Here is a 25,473-nt window from a genome sequence, read left to right as displayed (position 1 = left end):
GACTAAAGAGAAGTTAATTAAGACTTTGTATGTATTTGCTGATACCGTTTAGGCCGTTTAAACTTACTGCATAGTCAACACAGAGTAATAATGAATAACTGGCAGGTAATGAAAGTTTAGATTTTGAAAGATTTAGATACTTACTGCTGTTTCTAAATGATTATGTGGCCATAAAAGCAAAATAATTCAATGTGGTTTATATATTATAAGGTCTTAAAGGAATGAAAAAGCTGCCCCTTTACGTTTTATTTCGGTTCGGATTAATCTTGATAACCTACATAAATCATCGTAGTGTTATTTTGGCTACTTATTTCTACAATGATCTGGGAGAGAAAATCTTCTAAAATGTAGCTGCAGCTTCTCTGTTCTACTGTTTCTCCTGCCAGCAAACATTACATTAACAGAAAATATACTTAATTAGTTTTTACTTCTTCAGGTGAAATAATAAACATAAAGGTGATGCAGGCAGGTTGAAAGCAAGAGAGGAGATCTGAGATATATATCGAGTCCTTAAAGATGGTAAAAATAGAAGGTGCGAGTGTTTCTCTGAAAAAAGTGAGCTCCACTCGGGAATGTGTTCATGCACAACAGTGGTATTTGGTATCTGTGGTTGTGCCTGTTTTTTAAACTTTTTTTATATTTGATTTTGATCTTTAAATGAAAAGAATGCATTAATTTAAATTAATTAACTGTAGCCGTCAATGATGCAAAATACTCTAAATACTGTTTAAAAAAGAAAACCTCTATGAAATCCCATTTTATTTCACTGAAACACATGATGACATGCTTCTATTTTGCATGTATTTTTTGGTGTCAGGAAACACGTGTTCGATTTTATTATTCTTCTGCCTCAGCTGGTAGCAGATTAATTTCCAGGATATTTTGTATTTATTCCCTCTTTTTGACTTTTTTGACTTTGTTGATCCCCTGATCCTTCGTTTTGTGTGTGTAACCTTTTCTTAACATTCTTTACCCCTGGTTTTGAATAGAAGGCTTTCTGCAGCCTTTTTGCTTAGCTAAAGAGCAAGAATTTAAGCACAAACCTGTTCCATTTCCATTGTAAACATTGTTTCTGAGATTCTTGGAAGTGCATTTTTTTCTTTTACTTTCTAGAAAAAGTTTACCATGACTTATTTGACTCGCTGAGTGAAATGCTGCTCCTATCAATCTGTTACACAACTCATTTACTGCATAAACCAGTTAGATTTATCAAAGATTTACTAATCACATCCCTAAAGCGTTTGTACTTGCTTGGAATCAGGTGAAATAAAGCTCGATAAATTGAGGAAACTGCTACAAAAATCCCTCCTCTGTAGATATTTCTGAATTACCCATGCATGTTTCTGGATGCTTCTGCATCGAATGGCCCTAAGACCTCTGCCTGAGTTACCTCACTGCTAACAGACCTCGCTGTGCGCTTCTTATGTCGTTCTGAACCTTTGTGAGATGGTGCAGATCATAAAACCAGGTGAAGGTATGAGGCTTACACATAAAGCTGCTGCATCTTAATGCAGTTTAAAAGCCGGGGCCTTTTTTTTTTGGGTATGAGGTGTGTGGGTGGCAGCTTTTTACGAAATCATTTCACTTTCTTTCGAACCTTAAGGAAGGATTGTCAGGCTGATTTTGCATTCTTTTCCATAAGTAAGAATTTATCCTTTTTAAAGAAGTTTCCTGAAAGACTGCACCTGAATCACACCTCTCCACTCACCCTGCTGTTGTATTAGTTATTTGTTTAAATGAATTCGGGTTAAACATTTGAATAGGGTTTGTGTTGTGTTTTGCATATTTCCATCCATTGCTTTTTTATTTTTATTTTCTTATTCATCCATATAAAACTGGCCGTGAATCTCAAATATGTGACTGATTTTTGTCTTCAGCTTGTTACAGTTCCTGATCTGTACTTTTAGGAAATCTGATGTTTGTGTGCAAGAGGCAAACGTGCAGAAACACATAAAGCATGCTTGATCGTGTGGGAGGTATGTGGGAGAGAGGAGAGGGACAGAGAGAGGAGGAGTGATACAAACACAGCGAAACTGAATATGAATTTAGCTTCTGCAAAGACTGACAATGAAAAAAAACATTTTTATAGTATTAAGCTTAGAGTAAAGACAAAGAAAAACCGAAAGCAGCTTTTTAAAAAACATTTGTCATAGTATTAAATGCTCCAGGAAGTAGATCGATGTTTTAACGTTGCTCTGACACAGCTATAAAAGCAGCACTGTGAATGAAACAAGAAAACAGAGATTTTATTGCAAGATGTGGGAAAACATGCAAATATGAGACAAATACAAACACATTAATCACAGCTCTAAATAGATGCTTTATCTGAGCATTTCTATGCATTTGTTTTATAAATCTTTGCAAAAAAACAGGCGGCTCAACGAAAACGTCTTTGGAATAGGTTTAACGACGTAATTCATTTTTATATTTTTGTTGTTTTATAGGTTAATTGAAGGCAAACTGAGATATTTGGTGAACATTTTCACCATCTGGCATCTCTTTTAGAAGTCACTCAGGAACATGCTGGCAGTTTATTCTTGTTTGGGTAATTCTTGCAGTAGAAAGACACCTGTCACAGATTGGCATCAGTATTTCAGTTGGGCTTTTGTGGAGGAACGGATAAAAGCTGCTGTTGCTTTGGTGAGATGATAGCAGAGTTTTTACAGCTGGGAAAGGGTCTTCAGGAAATAGAGCAGCAAAGTAAAACATTAGAGAGGTATGCGGATTAATACCTCTATTGTAGAAATAAATACAAGCTGAGGAGCAGTTACAGAGCCTTTTAAAAACATGCATTTGTATTATTATTATTACTATTATCAATGAATAATCTTATATCCTGTAAAATATTCAGTGTCACAGAGACACAGAACCATGTTGGCGCTCTCTCAGTGCCGAATGACACTTTAGAGCATCCAGTTGACCTAATCCTGCCAGAATCATGTAGAACTGCATGCAGAACTAACCAGAAATTTGTGTAAAATCTGTGGATCTTTAGGGGCTAAGCAATCCTTGCAATGTGTAAGCGGGTGTAAAAGCTGCTGTGAGGTCATGTTTAGAACATATCTCTAAACTTCAGTAAAACATGGAAAGACTGCTGGTCTTGGTCTTCCTTTTTCACCCAATGGATGCTTTCAATGCTGCTTTTATTTTACGATTTTTTTTCCATTAATACAACCCTTGATAATTAATATTATTTTTCTTGTTTTTACTTAAATTTGGACTGGAAAAAATATTTATATATTTTCATTACCATGTCCCTGTGTCTAATTAACTGGAAGAACTGTTAGGAATGCCATATGTGTTGGGTGAATTATTGTGAATGTTCCGGATTCATGCTTTGCATTGTGCAATATTCAGCCTGCAGGGTGGAGATCATCTGTGTCTGGAGCACAGAGAGGAGGAAAGAAATTAGAAAACAAAAATAATTTAGCTCTATTGTTTTATTAAACATGTCACAAACATCTCTGAATAATTTGTGTTGGATTTTTATTTTATTGAACAGCTATTTTGACTATAAAAAGCAGGCACACATGAACTATATTTATGTTTTGCTTTTTTCCTTTGCAAGTACATAGTATAGGTTTATATTTGGATAGTCACTTTTTTTGTCCTCATATATATATATATATATATATATATATATATATATATATTTTTTTTTTTATTGTCATTGAACTGTCAAAAGTACAGTGCAACGAAATTCACCTCTGCACTATATAAAAGCTTATTATTTAAAAGCTCAAAAGTTGTTCAATAAATTCTCACTCTACTTTATATTTCTACATAAATGTGATTCTGTCGATCTTAATAAACCAGTAAGATCTGGACAGTTAGTGAACCGTATCATCGGTTCCTGTAGGACATCATTCCATAAGACAATCATGCTAACATCTTGGATCCTGCAATGATGTGGAAGAGCTTGCTGCGGTGCCATGGTAACGCCCGCATTATCACACTTCTTTTTGATTCATCTGGTTGATAATTCGGCAGATTTAAAACAATGAATTTATGCGATTCTATTTTCCTTTTGAACTAACCATGTCATAGAAATAGACTTTTTTAATATATTTTTTCTATACAATACAACTATCTATACAATAGTTTAGATCAATGAAGCAATTTGCATGGCTCCTAGTAACACACACTCATGATTTTTAAAATCCGGTTGCAGGAAATGGGCCCATACAGTAGAACATACAGCTTTATTTGTTCCAGTAATAGTATTGAAGTTTCATTTTTTTTAACCAAATTGTTTAGCCCTAATTCTAAATGTATTTATAAAATCAGCTTGTTTTCTTTGCATTAATACTGCATTTCCATATGCCTTGTGAAACCACTCCCTCTACTCTATTTTCATGTTTTAGTGTATGAGATCTTTGTACACCACCCTAATTGTTTATATGCATGTGATTTAATTTTGAATATCAATGAATATTGAATATTTTTTTTCTATTTCAGGTTTAAATCTGAAATCCCAGCTGTTTTATTTAGACTCTCACTTTATCAGGGTTCATCTTTTTACCCAAAGCACATCTATAAGCAATGCTATGAGCACTGGGTGTTATTGTAAAGCTAGATGTATTGTTTATAGAGCACAGGATGCTAGTAAAGGTTTCTATAAACTTTCAACACCTGAGAAGATGAACCTATTAAATACACGGATCGATTATATAAACAGGCTTTTGCCACACCCATACTGTGGTGCCGGTAAACATCGCCGGCACACCTTCTGCACACATTTCTCTACAAATTTGGCCAGGGAATTATCAAACATGCATCAGGCTGCGTACAGAAACTGCAACGTGTGTCAGCTGGGCTCACATCCCTTTTCTGAATCTCTTTTCAACGCAGTTTTGAGACGATGACCGGAACTTCAAATCGTAACCTTTTCGAGTCAATTTCTTTTTTTTTTCCCCGTGCAAATTTCACCTACAAAAAAAAAAAAAAAATGTCTTTCCACTTAATCGGACAAGCAGCCATGTTTGCTGTATGTCCAGTACTGTAAGTCAACTGAAATATTAGCACACTTACAAACACACCCACTTACACACACACGCACACGTACACACAATGTGTTTGTACTGCAGTGGAAAATCTTCGCCACCACAGCACAAGTTGCCTAGCAGCCCTGTGACGTCAAACCGAGTTTCCCTCTCACAGCTGTGCAGAATCTCTAAGTTTATGGGTGTGTGTTTAACCCTAGTGTGTGTTTGTTGCAGTGCCTAGCTGGTGCACCGTGAGAGGGGAAACACCGGTCAGTTCTTTATTTGGTGCTTTTTTGTGCGAGCTTGATGAATGCCGCCGCATGTTTTCTGCATGACATAAAGAAGTCAGCTCACACCCGGCCTCTTGCTTTGGCAGCTTGGATGAGAGACAAGCGTTTTGCAGTTTTTGGACCTTCAGGGGAAACCCTGCTAGTTCTGACATGTGGTTATGAGAGAGCGATGCAGCTCATAGCAAAATGTATTATATTTAATGCATTGGATGCAAGACATCCCTCTACTCACCAAATGGACAAGCCTTAATAGGTTAATTTGCAAAGAAGCCCCCCCACCCTGCCCAAATGACTTTGCTTGCTTTTTTTTGTTGCAGAGTCAAGCCTAGATTGAAACCCAGATTAGCTCTTTAATGTTCCATAGTGACCTCAATTCGGAAAGAAATCTCCTTATCTGACTGCAATGTGTTACAACATAACCGAACAGTAGCAAGCCTAAATCACCTAACCTCCTTTTTTTTCTGAATGGTCTTTTTTTCACCCCGTTTCACCCTTGCAGTCAGTTTCACAAAATTAATTTTTTTTCCATCAGCAAACCTTGGATACCAAATTAAATAGCATGTTCCAAACCACGTTCAAACCGTGTCCCCCCCTCACTGCAGCCTATTACTGCTGTTGAGTTTTATTCTAGGGTTTGGAAGTGTGTGTTTGTGTTGTTTTTTTTTTTTTATGCACCTCTCAGTCTAAACTTTTGCAGACTCAGACAGTTGCAGTATTTGTATCTGCAAGGGGACCTTGTGGTGAGAGATATCGAGCCTGTTGTTTCCTCAGAGTCTCGCCGTTGAAAACATCAGCGTGCATCAGTGTTCCCCTGCTTGTGCACATTACGCATTAGTAACCCAGAGTTACCCTTTGCTCTGACTTGCCTTTTTTTCTTTAACCATTTAATCCCCTTTCCTGCAAAACTTTCCATATGCATACAGTTAATATCTGGTTGCTCAGTTGCAGGATCTTTTTGCTAAAAATAAGGCATTATATTTCTGCATATTTCTTAAGATGTTAACCAAGTGGAAAAAATATGAATTAATGAGTAGATAATGCTTAATAAGATGTATACTGAGAATCATGCAGATCATAGAGTTGATAATGACCATTGACCATTGAAGCCTCTCTAGCTAAGCGGCTTTGTTTTATACTCTTTGCTCTCTCTGCTGTTTACAGTGGGCCTTTTTTTCTGCCTTATTTTGTTTGTAGTCAGCGGCGGATGTGGAAAATACTGTCGCTGAGGCAAGCGGCAACCCCCCCCCAACTTCCTGTCTTCAAGAAGTTCCTTCGCTTACAATTTCCTCTCTCTCTCTTCGACTCTCCCTCAATGGAAACTTTGCTGCTCTTCCTGCTATCCTCCTGTTATTCAGCCAGTCTGGGGACAGAGATAGAAGAAACCTTTTACCAAGCCACCCAACATGGGAGGCAGGCTTTCAGCAAAAGGGAAAAAAGGCTACTGAGAAGCATACTGGAGATAGTTTTGTTTTGATTGCAAACACATATAATTTTCATAATAATTATACTCTTATAATTACATTGTAGAATGTGAATATAGACAGTTTGCACCAGGCTGAAAATATGAGTATTTTGAAATTAAACCTACACTTTTCAGATTATGCACAGTCAGAGGTCTCTACTTAAGTGTAGACAGATATAATTAAGCTTCTCTAAAAAAAGCCCCTTTTTTAGAAGCAGTAGTATTTACCCTCAGAGCTCAGGACAGTTTCTATCCTGTTTCCAGTCGGTAAACCTCCAAAAGGCTGAGGCCAAGCTGAAAATGGTTGTCCTGAGGGTTTAGAAACACTTTGTGAGAATTCAATTACTGTTTTTTGCATTTTGTTACTCCAGAACTTTCAAACTGTGATTGTTTTATTTATTTATTTATGTATTTATTTATATATGATTATTCTTGTGTGATTAAAGGAGCAATATTCACAATGTTCACATCAGACTTTTACTTTGAAAGTCTTTTGCTGTCCAACAACAAAGCATACTTTCATTTTGTTTTACCCCAGTATATTTGAAATAAATGTTTAGTATCATAAAGTTTTGAAAAACTATTTAAAAATAAAACTGTTCATCCCTTTTGTCCTATTGTAACTGAGGCTTAAATATAATTTCTCCGGGGTTTTATGTAAATAAGAAACAGGGGTGTCTTCATACATCTTTTTCCATTTTTTTAGATACAATACTGATATTGCATCTTTGCGAATTGGCCGACGCTGATATTGACCAGTTATGATATTAGTGCTCTTTTTATTACTTATTTTATACTGTAGAATGCTGGAAAGGGTTTCATCAAGTAAAAAAGATATGAACATACCTGACATGTAAAATTAACCATTGAGTTATAGAAAATTTTAACAGCATGAAAACATAAGAGATTTAGGATGTCGGCCAATAAAATCCGATAATAGTTTTTTGGCTGATATTGGACCGATATTAATATCCGACCAAGACATACCTATATATCTACCAGCTGTGCACATCTGGAGACGTTAATGCATTGTTCTTTGTAAAGTAGATAAAGCTCAGTCTGATTGGATGTAGAGCATCTATGAATATGTGTTTTAATTAGTGTTGCACCGATACCAGTATCGGACAGGGCCCCGATACTGCCCTAAAATGGTGGTATCGGTATCGGTGAGTACCAACAAATAGGGCACCGATACCATTTTGAGACCAATAAGTTTATTCAACTATTGTCACCCACTCCTCTTAGGCAATAAAAAGTTCTACTGGATTCACTTTGTAATAGATTTTTTCCTCCTTCACAAAGGTAGGCAGCAGCTTGACAAAGCCATGATGGCAATTATTTTACATTATTATGGTATCGGCCGATACTGCACAGACAGGTATCGGGTATCTCTTTCGGGGCCAAAAAATGGCATCGGCGCAACACTAGTTTTAAGTCTTGCCACATATTCTTTCTCTGACTACGCCTTTCTAGCACATGAAAAGGCTTTGATCTAAAGCATCCTCTGTAGCTCTGGCTGAAGATCAGTGATAAACCTCTACGCCAGAATGTCCTGTATTAAGCTCCATCCAACTTGGCCTCAACTCTAACCAGTTTCTCAGAGCCTGCTGAGGATAAAACAGCCGCCGCCGTGTTTCACAGAGGGGACGCTATATTCAGCTTAGGTCTGGTGGTAACTTTTGCCACATAAAACAGAAGAAAAAAAGTTCAACTTTGCTCCTACCTGAGTGCAGCACTTAATGTGTTCTTGTGTCTGTAGCAGATCCTGCACTGAATCACCTCAAGTCTAAATAAACTCTCCTGTTGAAGCTGTAGTTCAGCCTGCAGCAAGTTAACACAAACATGTGAAACCGAAGGTGTTTTATGGGATCATCTTATTCTTCTAGAGGTAGAAAATAATTAACGGATATAGGCTGACTTAAATATTTTATCTTGAATAATACATTTTCTGTATAAGATAATAATTGGCTCATCGATTGTTTTGGACCACAGCAGATCCTTGGACTCATACACTTTTAGCTCCATCTGCTTTTTTCAAATGTCTGGCCTTATGCGGAGATTTGCATGTCCAGATTGTGTTTACCCTCTGGTTTGACAATCAAATGACTCCACAATTGTTTGTGCCTGCGAACAATCAGACAGGTGTAAATGCGGTGGAAGTTAAGAGAGAGGAGCCTGAGGAGCCGGAGGGTTTTTAGCTGAACAGATCTGGACAGGTCGTCATTCCTGTCGGTTTGTCTGGTTGACTTGGCAGCCCATTTGTCATGATGTGGTCCGTATGGCTGTGTTCACTTTGGAGCATTGGGGCGTCACTCGTTGCCATCTTGATCATCGCTGTCATCCAGCTACGGAGCACCCCTAAGGTATCTTCACCCCCGCAGGTAATTTTACTACAGATAGCTTTCAGGAGCTGGATTAGTTCTTCTTCTGTCATGTTTGAAAGTTTTGATCTTGTGGATTTTTTTGGGCAGTAATGATTCCTGCGGCTCTAATAGGATAATTGATGCTTTATTCCTTTACATTAGTGAAAACATTGGAGGTCGTTTGTTAAGCCAGTGCAGCCTCTTGCCCTCAGCTGTCAGTGGACTGCAGGCTGGAAAATATGACCACAGAGGAAGACCAGTAGACAACTATTTTTTCTTCCTTCTCATTGGCTGAACATGTTAACAAGCATAAGATAATTTCCAAACCTTGAGAATGTTTAGAAAACCAAGATGTTGGCTGATAGTTGAATGCTTTAGCCATTTTGTTCATTTCCAGCATCAATTAGCAATAGTGCATGTGCACTAAATCATTTCCTGCCTCCGGGCCGCCATAATTCCCTATTTAAACAACCCTCTCTCCTGTGAGTTTTTTCTTTCTTTTCTTTTTTTTTCTTTCCAAAATTCCAAAGTAAATGTCTTTTTGTTTGCTGGACCTTGAAACTGACAGTTCTGAGAAGTTTAGACGTTCTGCTCAGGGACCCATTTCAGATGAGCTCACTCCTAATGAGTTTCCATCATGTGATTTCTATAAACGTCAGGGTTTGAGTGTCTTTTGCTGCCTGAACGGGAGGCAGTTTTTTCCTAAACTCTTCACTGCTCCGAAGGCAAAGAACATCATGTGACTTTTGAGTTGCTCTCAATGAAAAAATAAAAATAATAAAACCCACTCTGTGTGGAAAAGTTTAACCATAGATAGTCACAGTAACAGATGATGAATTTTCTTCAGGTCCAGATTATTGACTTGGGTTAAATGTCTCCTTCTATGGTCCTCTCCTCTCTTATCTTATCCTTCTTCTCCTCACTTCTCCTGTGGCAGCTCCTCTTCTTCCCTCAAGTTATTTGGAGACGTAATATTTTTGCTCCCGTTCACAGAGAAGAGAAAATCATCTCTCAGGGACGTCATCTTTAACATACAGTAGATTTAAAGCTCGGTTATAGTCGCTGTTGGCTTCATATTGAACAGTTTGTTTGAACCCTTTTGTCTGAGCAGCATTTTTCCATCCAGTGTAATGAACCCCACATCAAAAAAGAACCAACGTAGGGTTTCTTGGATTCACATCCAGTTTTCAATGCACAATAGCAATTCGTTATTTTCACTCAATGCTGTTGTGCACCAGGTTTATGCACACTAAATTAGCCTCCAGCTGTGAGCCTGTTGGGACATATCTCTACCAGCTTTGCATCTCTGCAAATCTCTGCATGTTGAGGCTTCCCAGCAGCATGATGCTGCCACCACTATGTTTTACACTTAGGAATGTTTTTGCATGGGGATCTTTAATGTTTACAACTCCTGTCGTCCTTTATTTTTGTCTCATCTGAACCAGTTGTAGCTTCTTTGGTTTCTTTTGGTTTGCATTTTCTCTAAATAATTTTCTACTTGCTTAGCCTCTCAGTTTAGGGAGACACTCATATCTGTAGGTGTTAAGCTGGACTTCACACCTAGAACCCATAAGTCAAGTTCAGTCTACAGTTTAGTCATATAACTTTAACCTGCTTTAAATTCAGCTGTGTTCCTTAGTCCCCCGATGCTGTTTGCTAACTACTTATTTCTAACAAACCTGTTTTTCTTCTGCTGACTAACAGTATTTATGCTGACATGGTGGACTCCGTTTACTAATTAGATGATCTCTAAAGGACTTATTTGGGGTGCTTGATATAAATGCGCACCAAAACTTTTCTGATTTTTACTCATGAAAACCACAAGTCCTTCCATTTCACATTTATGCACTTGTTGGTTTGTCACATAAAAACCCAGCGGCATGCAGCAAAGCTGATGGTTGTAATGTGACATTATAGGAGAAAGATAATTATTAAAGGAAAGTCTAAGCTCTTCTAGGCCAGATAAATAGAAAATGAGGAAGGTTTGTATTTAAATCAGAGGAAAAAAATGTTTGTGTTGCAACAACATTGCTGTGCCAGTGTGTGTGTGTGTGTGTGTGTGTGTTTTTTTTGTTTTGTTTGTGTATCACTTTGTGAATGAGTGTCTGTTTGTCAGGCAGGACTCCCACAGTTCAATGCTTCCTTGCCAGGGACAGGGAGAGCCTTTTCTGAAATGCTGTGTTTATTTGTGTGAGTTACCAGGGGAAACCCTGGCTTGGTGCTCCAGGGTTTAGTTTAAATGTTAGAAAACAACGAATGTAAAAAAATAAAAGTCGGTTCCTCAGGGTCAGAGGCAACCGACAAAGAGAGTGTGTGAAGAAAGTGTTTATTTCTCTAAATGGCAAATTTAACCACTGCCTCCCCTCTACATTTAAATGTACATTTAAGGGGTAAATACACAGTGTGCACATTTAGATGTAAAATATCAATATATAAACCACTCCTGGTTCATGCAGAGAGTCGGTTATAAGCAGAGAAAGATATCTATTGTGCATATCTTTACTAAAACAAACAACTCATGCATGCCACTGTGCACAATGTTAGGGGATGTTGATGTTGGTTGTCACTTTCATCAGACCTGAGCCAGCACAGGCTAATGTAAAATCATTTATGGATTAAAAGGTTCAGATCCAGTGACCTTTGATCTGGTTTTGAATGTTTCAGTAGAAAACTTGTCGTACGTTGCCCCGTGCTGGCTCAGATATGTTGATTGTGATAACCAAATTTTGAACCGTTTGACTATTTGAACACCTTTAAAGTTTGTCAAATATATTACTGTTTTCCTCTCCCTTACTCCCTCAGTTTCAGAATAGATGGATACATAGATTTTTTAAGTTGTTTTTTTTATATCTGCAACTCGCCGTTAAATTAAGTAGAGATTATATATTTGAATATAGCCCATGTAATCCATATAGGTATGTTGCAATTAGAGACATTAATGATTGCTATTACTATAATTATTTACCGTATTTTCTGGATTATATAGTGAACCGCACTATAAGCCGCACCCATTACGTAAAAAAAAAGAAAAAAGAAAGTACTAAGAATGTACATATAAAAGCTACTAAACTGTCTCCCACCAAACCTGTAGGGGGAGCTCTACATGTAGCCCCTAGTGTGAGGATGAAAAAGAATGCTAGCTGCTGTTAGCTTGTTTGCTCGCAGCAGTAAGAGCTTCTAATGATAGATGGGGCTTCGTCAGCTCTTTATTTCATCTCTGCAGGAGTCGAGTCTAGTCTCTTCATTGGTTCAGCAGATTTAATATGGCAAATACATTGAAAAATGTGGTAATTCAGGATATTTGCTCTCCATTGTACCTGTTGCTAGCAAGTTCTACTGAATGAAAATTAGCCCCATATTCTTTCATTTCCAACTTTGACTTCCCCTTCTTGTGGTTAGGAAAAGTCCTAACCATTAGGAAGAAACAACACCTTCTTATAAGCTGCATGGTTCAAAGTATGTGAAAAAGTAGCCGCTTATAATCTAGAAAATGTAGTAACTGAAATAATTTCAGTTACTACATTTTTATTACCCTTTGGGATTACTAAAGCATTTTTTAATTCAAAGTTCAAATAACATTGCCGCACAATAGCAACATTAGACATAGTTGTCCAAAATATTACAATACATCTTTGCTCCTTTATCAGTTGGATGCACTCTGACCTCCAGATGGCAGCAAAGGCCTGTAGATTGGGTCCCTGGTATGTGTAGAAGATGCATCAACAGGCATTGTCACTACCCCATCCGTCCCGGAAGCAAGATCTGTTTTGCGCATGCGTGAACAGATATACGTCCATAAATGTCCATAAATAATGTAATTATGGTACTAAAACTACTTATTTCTATCCTTAACTCACTGAAGAATAGTAATACACATCTGAAAAAAAATGTTTTATGACTTTTGTGAGACAATTTTAATGCCTTTTAAATTTTCTTTGTTAAACTGCTTCTCTGACGTCATCATCAGACATGCTCAGAGCAGTCCGGTGAAATATGATTAAACCCTGTTTATCTGCATTAATTGTTTTTTCTTTCTTTAGAATATGCACTATATAGCATAAGGTTAAAACGAAAACATAAAACTCAAAAAAACACTAGATTTATGTTTTAAACCAAAGCTGAAAAAGTTAGCTCCAGAAAGTAGCGTAGGATCCCATTTCCGTTGCATATCGGGCAGAGACGACTGATAATAGAAAGGATTTTAAGGAATTTGTTTTCTCAAGAAATACATTATTAATCTTTTAATGCATTATATTTGAGTATGTTTACTATTTTTGGGATGGGAAAATGTCATTTAGGTATTTTTAACAAAATAAAATCGAAGAATACCCGGAAGTATATCTGGATGCGCTGATGGCGCATGTGCAGAATGGATCGAGCTTCCGGGATGGATCGGGTAGTGACAGGTATCTTAGCTGCTTGGAAAAAGGAAGTGGTTTCAGGTAAATTGTAAATGTTATTAGAAGCTTTTTTTTAAGAAAAGGAAAAATTATATCTGAAACCGCTGTTTTTTTCATTATAATTCATGCTCCTCTTAGATAGATAGATTGTGACTTCAAATCCAAAAGCTCTACAAGGTACATTTTGACTAAGTTCTGACTATGTTTTCTAAAAATGACAGATATTTTAGTTTGTATATAGAGCAGTTTATCCTCACTCAAAGTAATTATTATGAAAATAACCATCTAGAAAGTTAGCGTACCCCATGGCCAAGCATTGCTATGTAAAATAGAAGTAGTCTATAAGAATAATTTGAAGGATAACCCAATGAGACTCTTTGTTTCTCTGTGTGTTTATGTAGCACAAGTCATGGAAGAAGATAAAGAACATGGTCCACTGGTCTCCATTTGTTATGTCCTTCAAGAAGAAGTATCCCTGGATCCAACTGGCTGGACATGCAGGTATGTAGGCACATGCTCGAGAACACAGAGGCCTTCCTGGAGAAATAAAAGGGTCTGCTTGAGTCCTGAATGCTGCGAAACATCAAGCTGGAAAACGGAAGCCTGTAGCGTACCGCTACATATCATATTGGACCCTACAGTACTTCATTGTTTGACAAAAATGTAAATAACAGCTGAGATGACTTCAGGGAGTTAACTTAAGCTAAGACAGCTCTCACTGTTTCTCTTCACAGGGAGCTTTAAGGCAGGCGCGAATGGACGTATATTAAAGGTAATGATTTAGCTTTTAAATCACCTCTGTTATTAACAGCTTCCACATATTTTGGATTCTGATTAAAGCTTATTTGTTTATAATTTCTTTCAGAAACACTGTGAATGCGAGCAGCGCTGCTTGTCCCGGCTGATGGAAGATGTGTTGCGACCGTATGTTCCTGGTTATCATGGAGACGTGGAGAAGGATGGCCAGAAGTATAACCAGATGGAGGATCTGCTGGCTGAGTTTGACTATCCTTGTGTAATGGACTGTAAGATGGGAGTGAGGTAAGTCGATGCAAAAATGTTACCACAGATTTCCATTATGTTGCTATGCACATGGAGGATTTTTGATTGTCTGGGGAGCTGGTTTGTTGTAATGTAAGCTTCTTATCCACATATTTCCCTTCTTTAACCATCAGAAAGCAAAATAAGTCCAGTTTTTCTGACTTCGAAGTGAAACTGTTTACCTGCCCTGAGTAATTCACTTAGTTATATTCACTTATACGAAGTGCTGCTTATGTTTGAGCATATCAAAATCATCCCTCGGTTAAACCAAAGACAGCATCTGTTCTTTAAATTTGACCAAACTTCCCTGTAAAACAACTGGAAAGGCTGACAGAGCAAATTAAAGGTACAGCTGATTTTTCTGCTGTGCATGCAAACCCACTTGGAGACCCCCTTTAAAAAGCAGTAGTAAACTAGATTTGTAAAATTAAAACTGCGGTTATAGGGTTAAACCAAATAGAAAGGTATTAACTGTTAGTTTAAAGTTTTTTTTTTTTGTCAGGATCAGGTTTCCATAAAGGCAGATGTTCGTCCTTTAGCAACCTGAGCATCCCCTACATGTAAATACACATGGGGAAGCCTATATTGCATTTGCAGTGTAATTTGATTCTCTTATTTATGTAAAATGGTTAAAGTTGGTCCAAAGAGAAGTGTGTTTCATAATTATATTTCAAGTTCTCCAAAACGTTAATATTGGTTGTGAATCTATAGAAAAGAGGTAACCTCTGTTGGTCAGTTATAGCTAAAAGTCTGACTTTATGAGCATCTGTTGTGGTTCAGAAATCCTTCATGTTATTCTACTCTATCCTTCCCCTCCTTCTCTAACTACTGTTCTTCACTGACCCTTCAGGACCTACCTCGAGGAGGAGCTAACTAAGGCTCGTAGAAAGCCAGCTCCGAGGCCCGACATGTATCAGAAAATGGTCGAGGTCGACCCAGGGGCACCAACATTGGAGGAGAACGACAATAAGGCAGTGACCAAGCCCAGATACATGCAGTGGAGAGAGACCATTAGCTCAACGGCCACCCTGGGGTTCAGGATAGAGGGAGTCAAGGTACGACTCACAATGCCGTTTTCCTTCCCTTCTTTCTTCTAACGGTCTGCTCTGCAGTGCGATTGGTTTAGGAATATGATCTAACTTCCTGTTTTTCCCCAGAAACTTCCTCTGAGTTACATGAGTACCTTTGTTTTGCGCAGGTTCTGTCACTGTCAGCTGTGGCGGCCTGGGCATATGCTTCTGACATATTGTGTACACACTCAAAGTCTCTTTGTCTGTGTGAGTCATGGCTATATAAGGACATTCACAACCTCCTGGTGGTCTGCTGCCATAATACTGAAGGTTATCCCCAGAAAAAAAAAGACAAGTGTGGGTCTTTATCTGGATAATTATGCACGGATCTTCAGTTTATTTTGTAGACAGCCATGTCTGTAGCAACGAGTCTATTATGATAGCTGGAAACACAGCACAGTCAGGTATAAAGTGTGTCTCAAAGCCCCATTGGGTCAGAGAATCCTCAGACTTTAAACCATAAAGGGAAGAACTACTTTTGCTGCTAAATATGACCTTGTTGCCAGGCAGCGAGCAGGATAAGAAGAGCTCCACTCTAAACCACCTAACTGGTGACCAACGGTAGTTGTGCCTCGTCTGAAAAACCTCCTGCCGAAGCAGTATTGCATTTTCTGCCTCAACTAAAGCCTCACACACTAGTACTCTGTTACAACTACAAACATTCATACTTCCACATTTGCTGTATTAGAGAGGAAGTGGACAGTTTGGCCTGTTTGTTTGGTTTTTATCACTGATGAGTTCATTTTAGCGAGGCTGCCTCAGTACTTTGTAAGGCGTAACACAGATAGCAGATGGGTGACGCATCAAAACATACAAAATGTAAGAAGTGGAAAATTAAAGGTTTAAAAATAACGATTGTGTGGATGTTTAGATTTAAAAATACAGAAGCGCCCTTATTGGTCTGAAGGGTAACTTTCTAAAAATATCCCTCTTACCCTTCCTTCCACACACTAGACACACATACCCTTCCTTTCTCATCCTTTCTACCTTTTTCTTCTCCAGGTTTCCTAAGCCTGGATCCTTAAATATATTTGTCTGTTTGAACATTGGTTTGCTTTGGCTTTATTACATAACCTAAATAAATAGAAAAATCAGTTTCCAGTCATGGTTTTAGCTCTGCCTCAAGTGTAAACATGCCGAACAGGGAATTGCTTGGACGTGCCTGACAACACGAAGTAGGTTTAAAAATATCAAAATGTATCCCTTAGAAATATAACAACAGATGAGGTACAAAACCATGATCTAGCTTGAAATTTTAGAGCATTAAAAAAAACAAAAAAACATATTACTAAAGGCCAAAAACAGTAGTGGTAGTTTGATTGTCTGATGACCTAATAATTAATGGAACTGCAATGGCAATCAGTTTGTGACCATGTAATTTAGAAAAACAAACAGGTTTGGAGGGTATTTCCTTACTGATATATTAATTATTTGCGAAAAGCATCTTGTATTATCTGTTGCTACCTTTGTCTGATCATAAATGCAAAAAAATCGAGTGGCATATATGTTCTCCCAGATTGATTTATACATCAGAAGTACACATACCTTCAAAGACGCATACACAAAAAGCCACTTTATGTTAATTTTCTCTCTTTTTTTCTGTAGAAAGAAGATGGATCTGTGAACAGAGATTTTAAGAAGACCAAGACAAGGGAGCAGGTGGTTGCAGCTTTCCATGACTTTGTAAAAGGCGATAAGGAGATACTGGTAGGTGACTGGATGAAATAATCTTAATAGGCTGTCAATATATGTGCCATCCAGATGTGATTTAAGGTCATAGCTACAGGTTTTTCCTCGTATCGATACAGTTTTCAAAATGTTTTTTTAGAGAACGTCTAAAGTGGTGCAGAATAAAGGAATATTTACTTCTGGTTATTATGCCAACTTTAACACGAAAGGATCCTGAGCTGCTTTTCTTCTGAACTGGATGGTAAAATGTTTGGTTCAAGTAGCATTAGCATTAGCACACCTGGCAACTGGTTGGCAAATATTACAGGAGAGTGGGTTAACGCACCAATTACTGTCCAGGAGGAGTTAAACTCATAGCTATCACCTTTAATATGATCGTGCCAATGAGCAGCATATTTTTCTCTCAAACAAAAGATTTAGGCTTTAGATCAAAACTGTGCAACTATTTACACAATGCCTCTTAGTAATGATGCTATCTGAGAATGATGAGTCAGTAATGCAGATTTTCCAGTTGTTTATGGTGTCTGGTTTTATTTGTGCCGTGGCAACAGAGATAAAATAGTCCATTTGAACTTTTTACAGACCTCAGGACTACAGGTGTAGATGCAATTCAGAGCACAACAGATTGTCACTGTAAAATAGTTACAATGAAACTACCACAAATATTTCTACAGTATACAGAAATATCTTATGTGCTAAAATAAAGTAGGGAATAGTTTTGAAGTGGAAGGTAACGCTACATACAATCTCTTTACTTTATTACAAATATAACAACAAAAAACATGTAGTACAGGTATATCCAGCTTTAGGTACTCTGATAACCCTAGGTAAATTAAATCTAGTGCAAACATTTACTTTAAATGCAAAATGTAAATACAGTAAGACAATTGCAGACTTATCACAACATTTGTCCTTCTAAAACGAGTAACAAAGATAGCATTAACCAGGAGGAAGCCATGATGGTAACTGGAGGAGCTGTAGTGCTCCATGGACAGGAAAGCTGTCAGGTTTGGCCTTTATAAATCTGTGCTTTATGGAAGGCTCACGTTCCATCAAATTTCACTTAAAAGTTAGGGATCGTTTTAAACTTAAATATAACTTTAATTCACGCATTCATGTCTAATATTGTTTTTTTTTTTGTTTTTTTTATTATTTTACAGAACAAATATCTAACAAGGTTAAAGGAAATCCGAGGCACTTTGGAGATCTCTCCTTTCTTCAAATCTCATGAGGTAAAGACACACAGGCAGTAGGCCAAACCTTTCCTCATTACTAGCTAGTTAACCCATCAATATAAAAAACACTATACTTCTTGTTTACATTGAAGAAAAGCATGAAGAAGTGCTATGTGTGTAGATGTAACAGATGGGTTATATTTCAGAGAAATGTGTAAAATATTTGGATGCAAAATTATTTTTGTCTTTGACATCTGGTGTTTTCTACATCTTACATAAAGGTTTTTATGCAGTCTTTAAAACTTCAGGGGGATCAAAACAATCCCATTTAGCTGTTTTTTTTTTAGTCTGTGTCTTGAATTGAAGTAAACGCACCAGATCACTCAAACACAGATGGTCTAACCATGGAAAATTAGACTGCCTCCCCACACATATTTTCACACAGCCATTTAGTACCAAGTTTCTGTCCAAAACAAGAAGTGAGATAATGTTTAAAAATAACAAATAACAAGCAGGCGTGTACTTTATTAAGTAAATAACAGGGAGAATCCTGTTCCGTTCTGCCATTCATGTCCACTTCTCTTGGATCATCACGCTGTTGTGTTTCTTCGTAGGTAATCGGCAGCTCGCTCTTATTCGTTCACGACAGCAAGAAACAAGCCAAAGTTTGGATGATCGACTTTGGGAAGACCACACCCCTCCCTGAGGGGGAGGAACTAACCCACCGAGCCTCATGGATAGAGGGGAACAGGGAGGACGGCTACCTTTTTGGACTCGACAGTTTGGTGGACATCTTTTCCTCCATGGTGAACTCTGAGACTTGAAGGTTTTTGTTTCTAAACCAAGTTAACTTTTGGACTCACCACCATCAACGCTTCCATTCATACTCCTTCCTCTGGGAGACGCCGACGCTCGAACTCAGATGCAAATCACATCATCCGACCCCCTCTTAGTTCCCTACAAGTGGAACCAGTTACAGCAACAAGGCCTCAGTTCCTCATAACTGTGCTAAACCAGAGTTTTTTTTTTAATGCTGTGGTTTAAACATTTGAAAAAAGGTCAATCTTATGTAACCTTATTCTGACAGCCTAAACTTTCACTAAATAAGATGTCCTATAAAAAGCAAACATTATGGACTCTCTTACCTTATGCAAAGAAACCTGTACTTTTATATTAGAAATAAATCCTCACCAAAGGCCTAAAATAATTTAATAACTTAATAAAAAGCTTAATATTATATGATATTATTACTTTAAGGCGTAATTCATAATAGTAAACATAATGCAGTGCTTTGCAATTGTATTCATATCCCTTAACCTGTTCATTTTCTTTTGTTGCACAATGAATCTGTGTGATTTTATCTGGATTTATCTGAACGCTTCATAGTTTTTAAAATTTATTTCTAAATAGGAAACTGAAAGCATTATGAATTCAGTTCATTTAAGCATCTGTAGACTGACCTCTTACTTGGTGTTTGGGCATCTGATCATGGACTTACCGATGTTGAGCCCATTCTTTGAAAAAATAGCATAAATTCAGCCTGATTGGATGGAGAGCGTCAGTAAGGTTGCATGACTATTTTTTCTTATAAAGGCGATAGAATCTAAAACACATTGTCTATTTTTCTATATTAATTTTTTTTTATATTTGATTAAACATTATGATTTTCTTGTAGTCACTATTTATAATTTACTTTGTGTCAGTCTGTGAAATAGAGTCTTAAACATGAAAGTTTCCAGCTATAATGTGACACAAAGTGAAACAGGTTAAGCTGTATACTCTTGCAGGGCACTGTATATGTATTAGACTACTGGTTTGGTACACCTTGTTGTATTTTGGTTTTCTGTTTGACGTTTTTATAGACAATTACTAGACATTTTTTATTTTATACTTTTTTGATTTTCTGGCAGCACTTAAACCAAATATGAACCACACTCTAGCACTTGTTGAGCTACTTTACTTAGAAGTTATCCAGTAAGAAACAATGCTAGGGCTTAGGAAGTTGTCCCTTCCAAAATTAGATCTATAGATTGCCAATCTTTAATGTTTCTTTACTGCCTAAAAGTCAAACCTAAAGTCAACATAACAGTTAAACTGCATCATTTTATCACTGAGTTCCCAGGAAGTTCTTCCTAGATTTTAAATGCTGTTAATATGAGCCACAGTTATAAGTTACTATTACCAATCTAAAGGTTTCACTTTCTAGAGTTCTTTCAGTAATCCTCAATCAGAAGCACATCATATGTAGGGTAAGTGCTTCTTCAGCATGTGGCCTCTCCTGTTTAGCAGGTTATTTCTTGAATGGCCTCAGTTTTCATAAAGATTAACTTGATAGGTCAGTTTTTCAGGAAATTTTACTCCAAATGTGTTGATCTATTCATTTGTTTCTAGAATTCTCATAATACAAGTTAATAAAAGGCTGACGGATTGGAGACAAACGGACCATTCTCATTAAAGACAATAAAAAAATATAAAATTTACTAAGTTTTGAGTAAATGTTAGGCAGTGCTTTCAGGTTTTTCTGTTTACCAATTTATAACTATAAATATTGATCTTAAAATTGAAGGCTATTTTTAAAGATGGGTGCTTTGCAATACTGAAAACAGAAGTTCTAGGCATTCTCTGCAGCATTGTTGAGCTACATCATTCAGCAACACAAACTATAGAAATGATTTCAAACAGAAATGTGAAAAAATTGCTAATTTAAACATTTTAATCCTAGATTTTTAGCCGTTTTTTTTTTCTCATTTTAAATCGTCATGCAATTTTAAACACGTTAATTTTAAAAGTACTCTCTTTTTCCATTAGTTTTTACAATTAAGACGTAACGTGTATTTAATGCATATAAATAAGGAAAATCAGTCGAGCAGTTTGACATGTAAGGAAAGGCGGCGTTAACTCAGACTTTAAATCAGTCATCTGAATATTACTTTCCATGAGGAGGAGCCACAGAAGCAACAAATCTGATATGAAACCAATTGTAAAATAACCAACGCATCCGTTGTGCTTTTGTTGTAAAAACACTTAACACCCTTCCCTTCGGTTACACCAGGTAGCTAATGCGGTGTACAGTAAGATCTATTTAGTTGTGTGTAGTTTTGTTTGGTTTTTACTGTAACATAGTTGTTGAATCCTGTGGAACACTTACAGCCATGAACAATGCTATTTAAGCTAAACAGTGCCTTGACATTACAGAGCCAAGTCAGAAAGCTAAGACGAGTTTGTTTTTCTGGTTATATTATGGGTTCCTTTGCTTAGTCCAACTTGGGTGCATGTTTATTATCCTTTTAAATGTTAATTACTTTGTAATTTGTTCTCATTTATTTAAACATTCTTTTCTTGTTATTCTGTGGAGGGTCTGCAATTTCGAATAGCGGTATATCTGGGGGGTTTTCAAAACGATGTTACTTTTTAAGAGGTAGTCAATGAGTAGGAAAATATGAGGCATTATATTCATATATATTTTTGAAATTAGGAGGCCTTCTGTTGATTTTAAATTGGTTTGGTAGCTGAAGCAGAAGCGATTGGTTCTTTACAGGCCGGCCATCATGATATGTGCTGTTACAGTAAATAAGGAAATACTGCAACTTAGTGCTGTGCCTTCTTAAGGAAATACATCAAAACATGATTGTATCTGTACTTTATGAAGCATGGGTATGGAACATGGGAACTGTTCCCTTTTTGACCAACAGTCAAAAATATTGCCAGTTTTCCTTTGTGTGCACTTACAGATGTTTAATGTAGGTGTTAAAAGTTTGTAGTGTTGCTGGTTTATGTATTTATTTTTTTTGGACTGTTCCTTTAAAAATACATTTATTGTGAAACACTTGAGTCTTTGTAATGTTTGTTTATCTATCTATCTATCTATCTATCTATCTATCTATCTATCTATCTATCTATCTATCTATCTATCTATCTATCTATCTATCTATCTATCTATATCCATCCATCCATCCATCCATCCATCCATCCATCCATCCATCCATCCATCCATCCATCCATCCATCCATCCATCCATCCATCCATCCATCCATCCATCCATAGTGATCATTTCACCTCTGGAGCGGTGACCCCCTCCAGCGTTCCTGCCTCTTGCCCACATTAATTAGTGTGTTTGCATGAGGCTTATTTGCCATTCAAATCACATCTGTCCACAACAGCAGTGGCATCCGGAGCTGCTGAGAAAGAAAAGACGTGATTCGCACACGCCTCTTTTTAGGTGAGTGGACACACTGGAGATCTTACCCCTTTGGAGTGTTTTAGCAAAAGCTTAAAACTTTTTTTATGAAACATATAAATCAGTTTTAGACTATTTGTGCTATTTCTTATCTTTGCATTTTAATCCATAGAGCTTTTACAGCAGGGGAACTTTTTTCTTGAGTTTTTAATAATCCACAATTTTATCTGACTACATTAAATTTGTATAACATTTTGCTCGAGCTTGGGCTTTGTGGTATAGTTTTTATAACTTGAATTGGTATGGGTGTACTATCAGCATAGTTTAATAGAAGACTTTCTAATTCAAGAGGATTGAAACTTTTTTTATTTGGACAAACCAAATCATGTTTATGTAGCATCAGAAAGATTTGCATGCCCTCTGCTGTTGATCTGCCGACTATGTTTCTGAGAATCTAACTCGAATGAATTCACAGAAATCACATAATGAGGTCTAGCTTTAAGATCTGGCTTTTTTATTTGGATTGAAATATTTCAAAATTTTTTGCCCTTAAAATCCTAAATATCAGTTATGTTTTAAACGTTTTTACATTTAAAAAATATAACTAAGCAAAAATAAAGAGCGTTTTAATAGAACTTGAGCTTTGCCTTTGAAATTATTTAACGTTCTTTGTTTATTCATAAAGGATTTTATATAAGTCATTATGAAAATGCTGAATTTATAATGAAATTTGATTGAAATAGGGTCCCACATGTGGCACAAGTCATTAGTAACAAAAAACTTTTTACATCAGGTTTGAGCTACTTTTAACTATCATTTCTGAAAACATTCACCAACAAATAAATATATGAACTAAAGGACACATTCCAGATGATCCCCCAAAAATTTTGCAATCAGCAACAACTCGAACACCTTAATCTCCTTAATGTTTCTTATCTAAAATGCCTTAAAACTGTAGAGGCCAATGAAAGCACCAGTGTAAGTAACTCCAGCATATTTGCTTCCTAAATTCATAGGTGTGTACTCACTAGTTACTTTTACTCAGTTACATTTACTTGAGTGCTTTTTTGAAAAAAAAAAAAAGTGTTTTTTTTACGAGTAGTTTTGCTGAATTGTAAATTTTATTTTTACTTGAGTAAATAATATAAAGTATCCCTACAACAAGAGAATAATGTTGCATACTCGACACGAATATCAAGAAGTCATGTCAAGAAAAAATTCAATAAAGACTTTTATTGCACCTTGTTACTAAAGGTAACTTACTCTATTCTAACCTATAGACATAAAAATAATTGGGTTTCATAATTTGTATATTAAAAAGTAAATAATAATATATATTTTGAAATGTACTTCTTCCACCTGAAATGTGTTCATTAGTGTACGTTGTTTATGTTCTTACAATCTTATTTTTCAAACACAAGAATTTACAAATAACTTTAATTCAGTTTAATTTCAATTCAGTGTATTTATATAGCACCAATTCACAATTCATGTCATCTCAAGGCACTTTACAGTTTACCAGATCATACGGTCGAATTGATTCAAAGTTTTCTATCTAAGGAAAACCAGTTGATTGCATAAACTCATTGACTCGGATGCAATCCCTCACACTAAGCATGCTTGTAGCGAAAGTGGAGAGAAAAAACTCCCTTTTAGCAGGAAGAAACCTCCAGCAGAACTAGGCTCAGTGTGAGCGGCCATCTGCTGAGGCTGATTGGGGTTCAAGGAGACAGAAGCAGAGATACAAAAAGCAGCTGTAAAAGGTGGCCCCGTCCAGGAAACACAAGGGCAGGCAGACGAGCTCTGAGCCAGCTCCCATGTCAGAGGATGAAGAGAGAACATCCAGCCAGTCACAGTAAGAGAAACAGGACTACACTGGAAAAACAGATCTCCAACATCTATAAAAAAGGGTGTTGATGGCAGCAGCACAGCTAATATTTCTCTCCAAGGTGGTGTCACAGCCAGACAGGAACAAAAGAGGCAAAGCTACTATGAGAAAAAGCAGAGAGAGCAGAACATTAGAGATTAATGTAACAGATTCTGCAGAGTGGAATAATAGAGATAGAATGAAGCAAAATCATGAAATAGGTCCCTATGTCCTCCAGCAGTCTAAGCCTATAGCAGCATAACTATAGAGATAGCTCAGGATAACCTGAGCTACTCTAACTATAAGCTTTATCAAAAAGGAAAGTTTTAAGCCTAGCCTTAAAAGTAGACAAGGTGTTTTAATATTATGTAAGTTTATATAATTTGTAAAATAATAAATCAGACATTATGATCATAATTGGTAGCTTAGTTGCTTAGTACTTGACCAGACTTTTTACAATATCCTTAAAAAAAGGTTTTTGGATGCAACTATTTTGCTTTACAATGAGTAAAACTATATGGAAACTGTGCTACTCTTACTTAATTACACGTCTCTGCCTAGGTCTTCCAAAGACGTGATTTTATAAGATTTTATATATATATATATATATATATATATATATATATATATATATATATATATATATATATATATATATATATATATATTATTTTTATTATTATTTTTTTTTTTTACCTTAAATAGTGGGAGTTTAATTTTTTTCAGTATATATTGTGAGCCAATGGAATATTGTTGCGTATCCTTGCCAGTTTATCTACAAACCCTCAGTTTTAAGGACTTAAACCAAAAACTTCTGAAGTTTAATACGTGTAAAATGTAGATTAAAAGTCCACGTCACTGCACCGTTGTGTCTGCGCCAGCAGGCGGCAGCAGAGAGTCAGTTAACCAGGGATGTTATGATTAAGTCCGCGTCATTTTCCAAATCTTCTCCAT

General features: G+C 36.7%; 1 protein-coding gene across 1 annotated transcript in view; it reads left to right on the top strand.

Moving 5' to 3' along the window:
• itpkb (inositol-trisphosphate 3-kinase B) overlaps window positions 1-19,844 on the top strand; it is a 31,135-nt gene extending 11,291 nt beyond the window's left edge. Inside the window, 7 exon segments of the mRNA XM_038293268.1 lie at window positions 13,902-14,001; window positions 14,235-14,272; window positions 14,366-14,541; window positions 15,392-15,596; window positions 17,217-17,318; window positions 18,461-18,532; window positions 19,090-19,844. Of these exon segments, the coding sequence (XP_038149196.1) occupies window positions 13,902-14,001; window positions 14,235-14,272; window positions 14,366-14,541; window positions 15,392-15,596; window positions 17,217-17,318; window positions 18,461-18,532; window positions 19,090-19,299 (903 nt within the window). The 3' untranslated portion in view covers window positions 19,300-19,844.
• Window positions 19,845-25,473: the final 5,629 nt, after the last annotated feature.

The sequence above is a fragment of the Cyprinodon tularosa genome, unplaced genomic scaffold, assembly GCF_016077235.1.
Source record: "Cyprinodon tularosa strain WSP-4 unplaced genomic scaffold, ASM1607723v1 ctg323, whole genome shotgun sequence".
Taxonomy (NCBI): domain Eukaryota; kingdom Metazoa; phylum Chordata; class Actinopteri; order Cyprinodontiformes; family Cyprinodontidae; genus Cyprinodon; species Cyprinodon tularosa.
The sequence above is the reverse complement of the archived record's forward strand: the minus strand, read 5'-3'. Positions and strand labels throughout refer to the sequence as shown.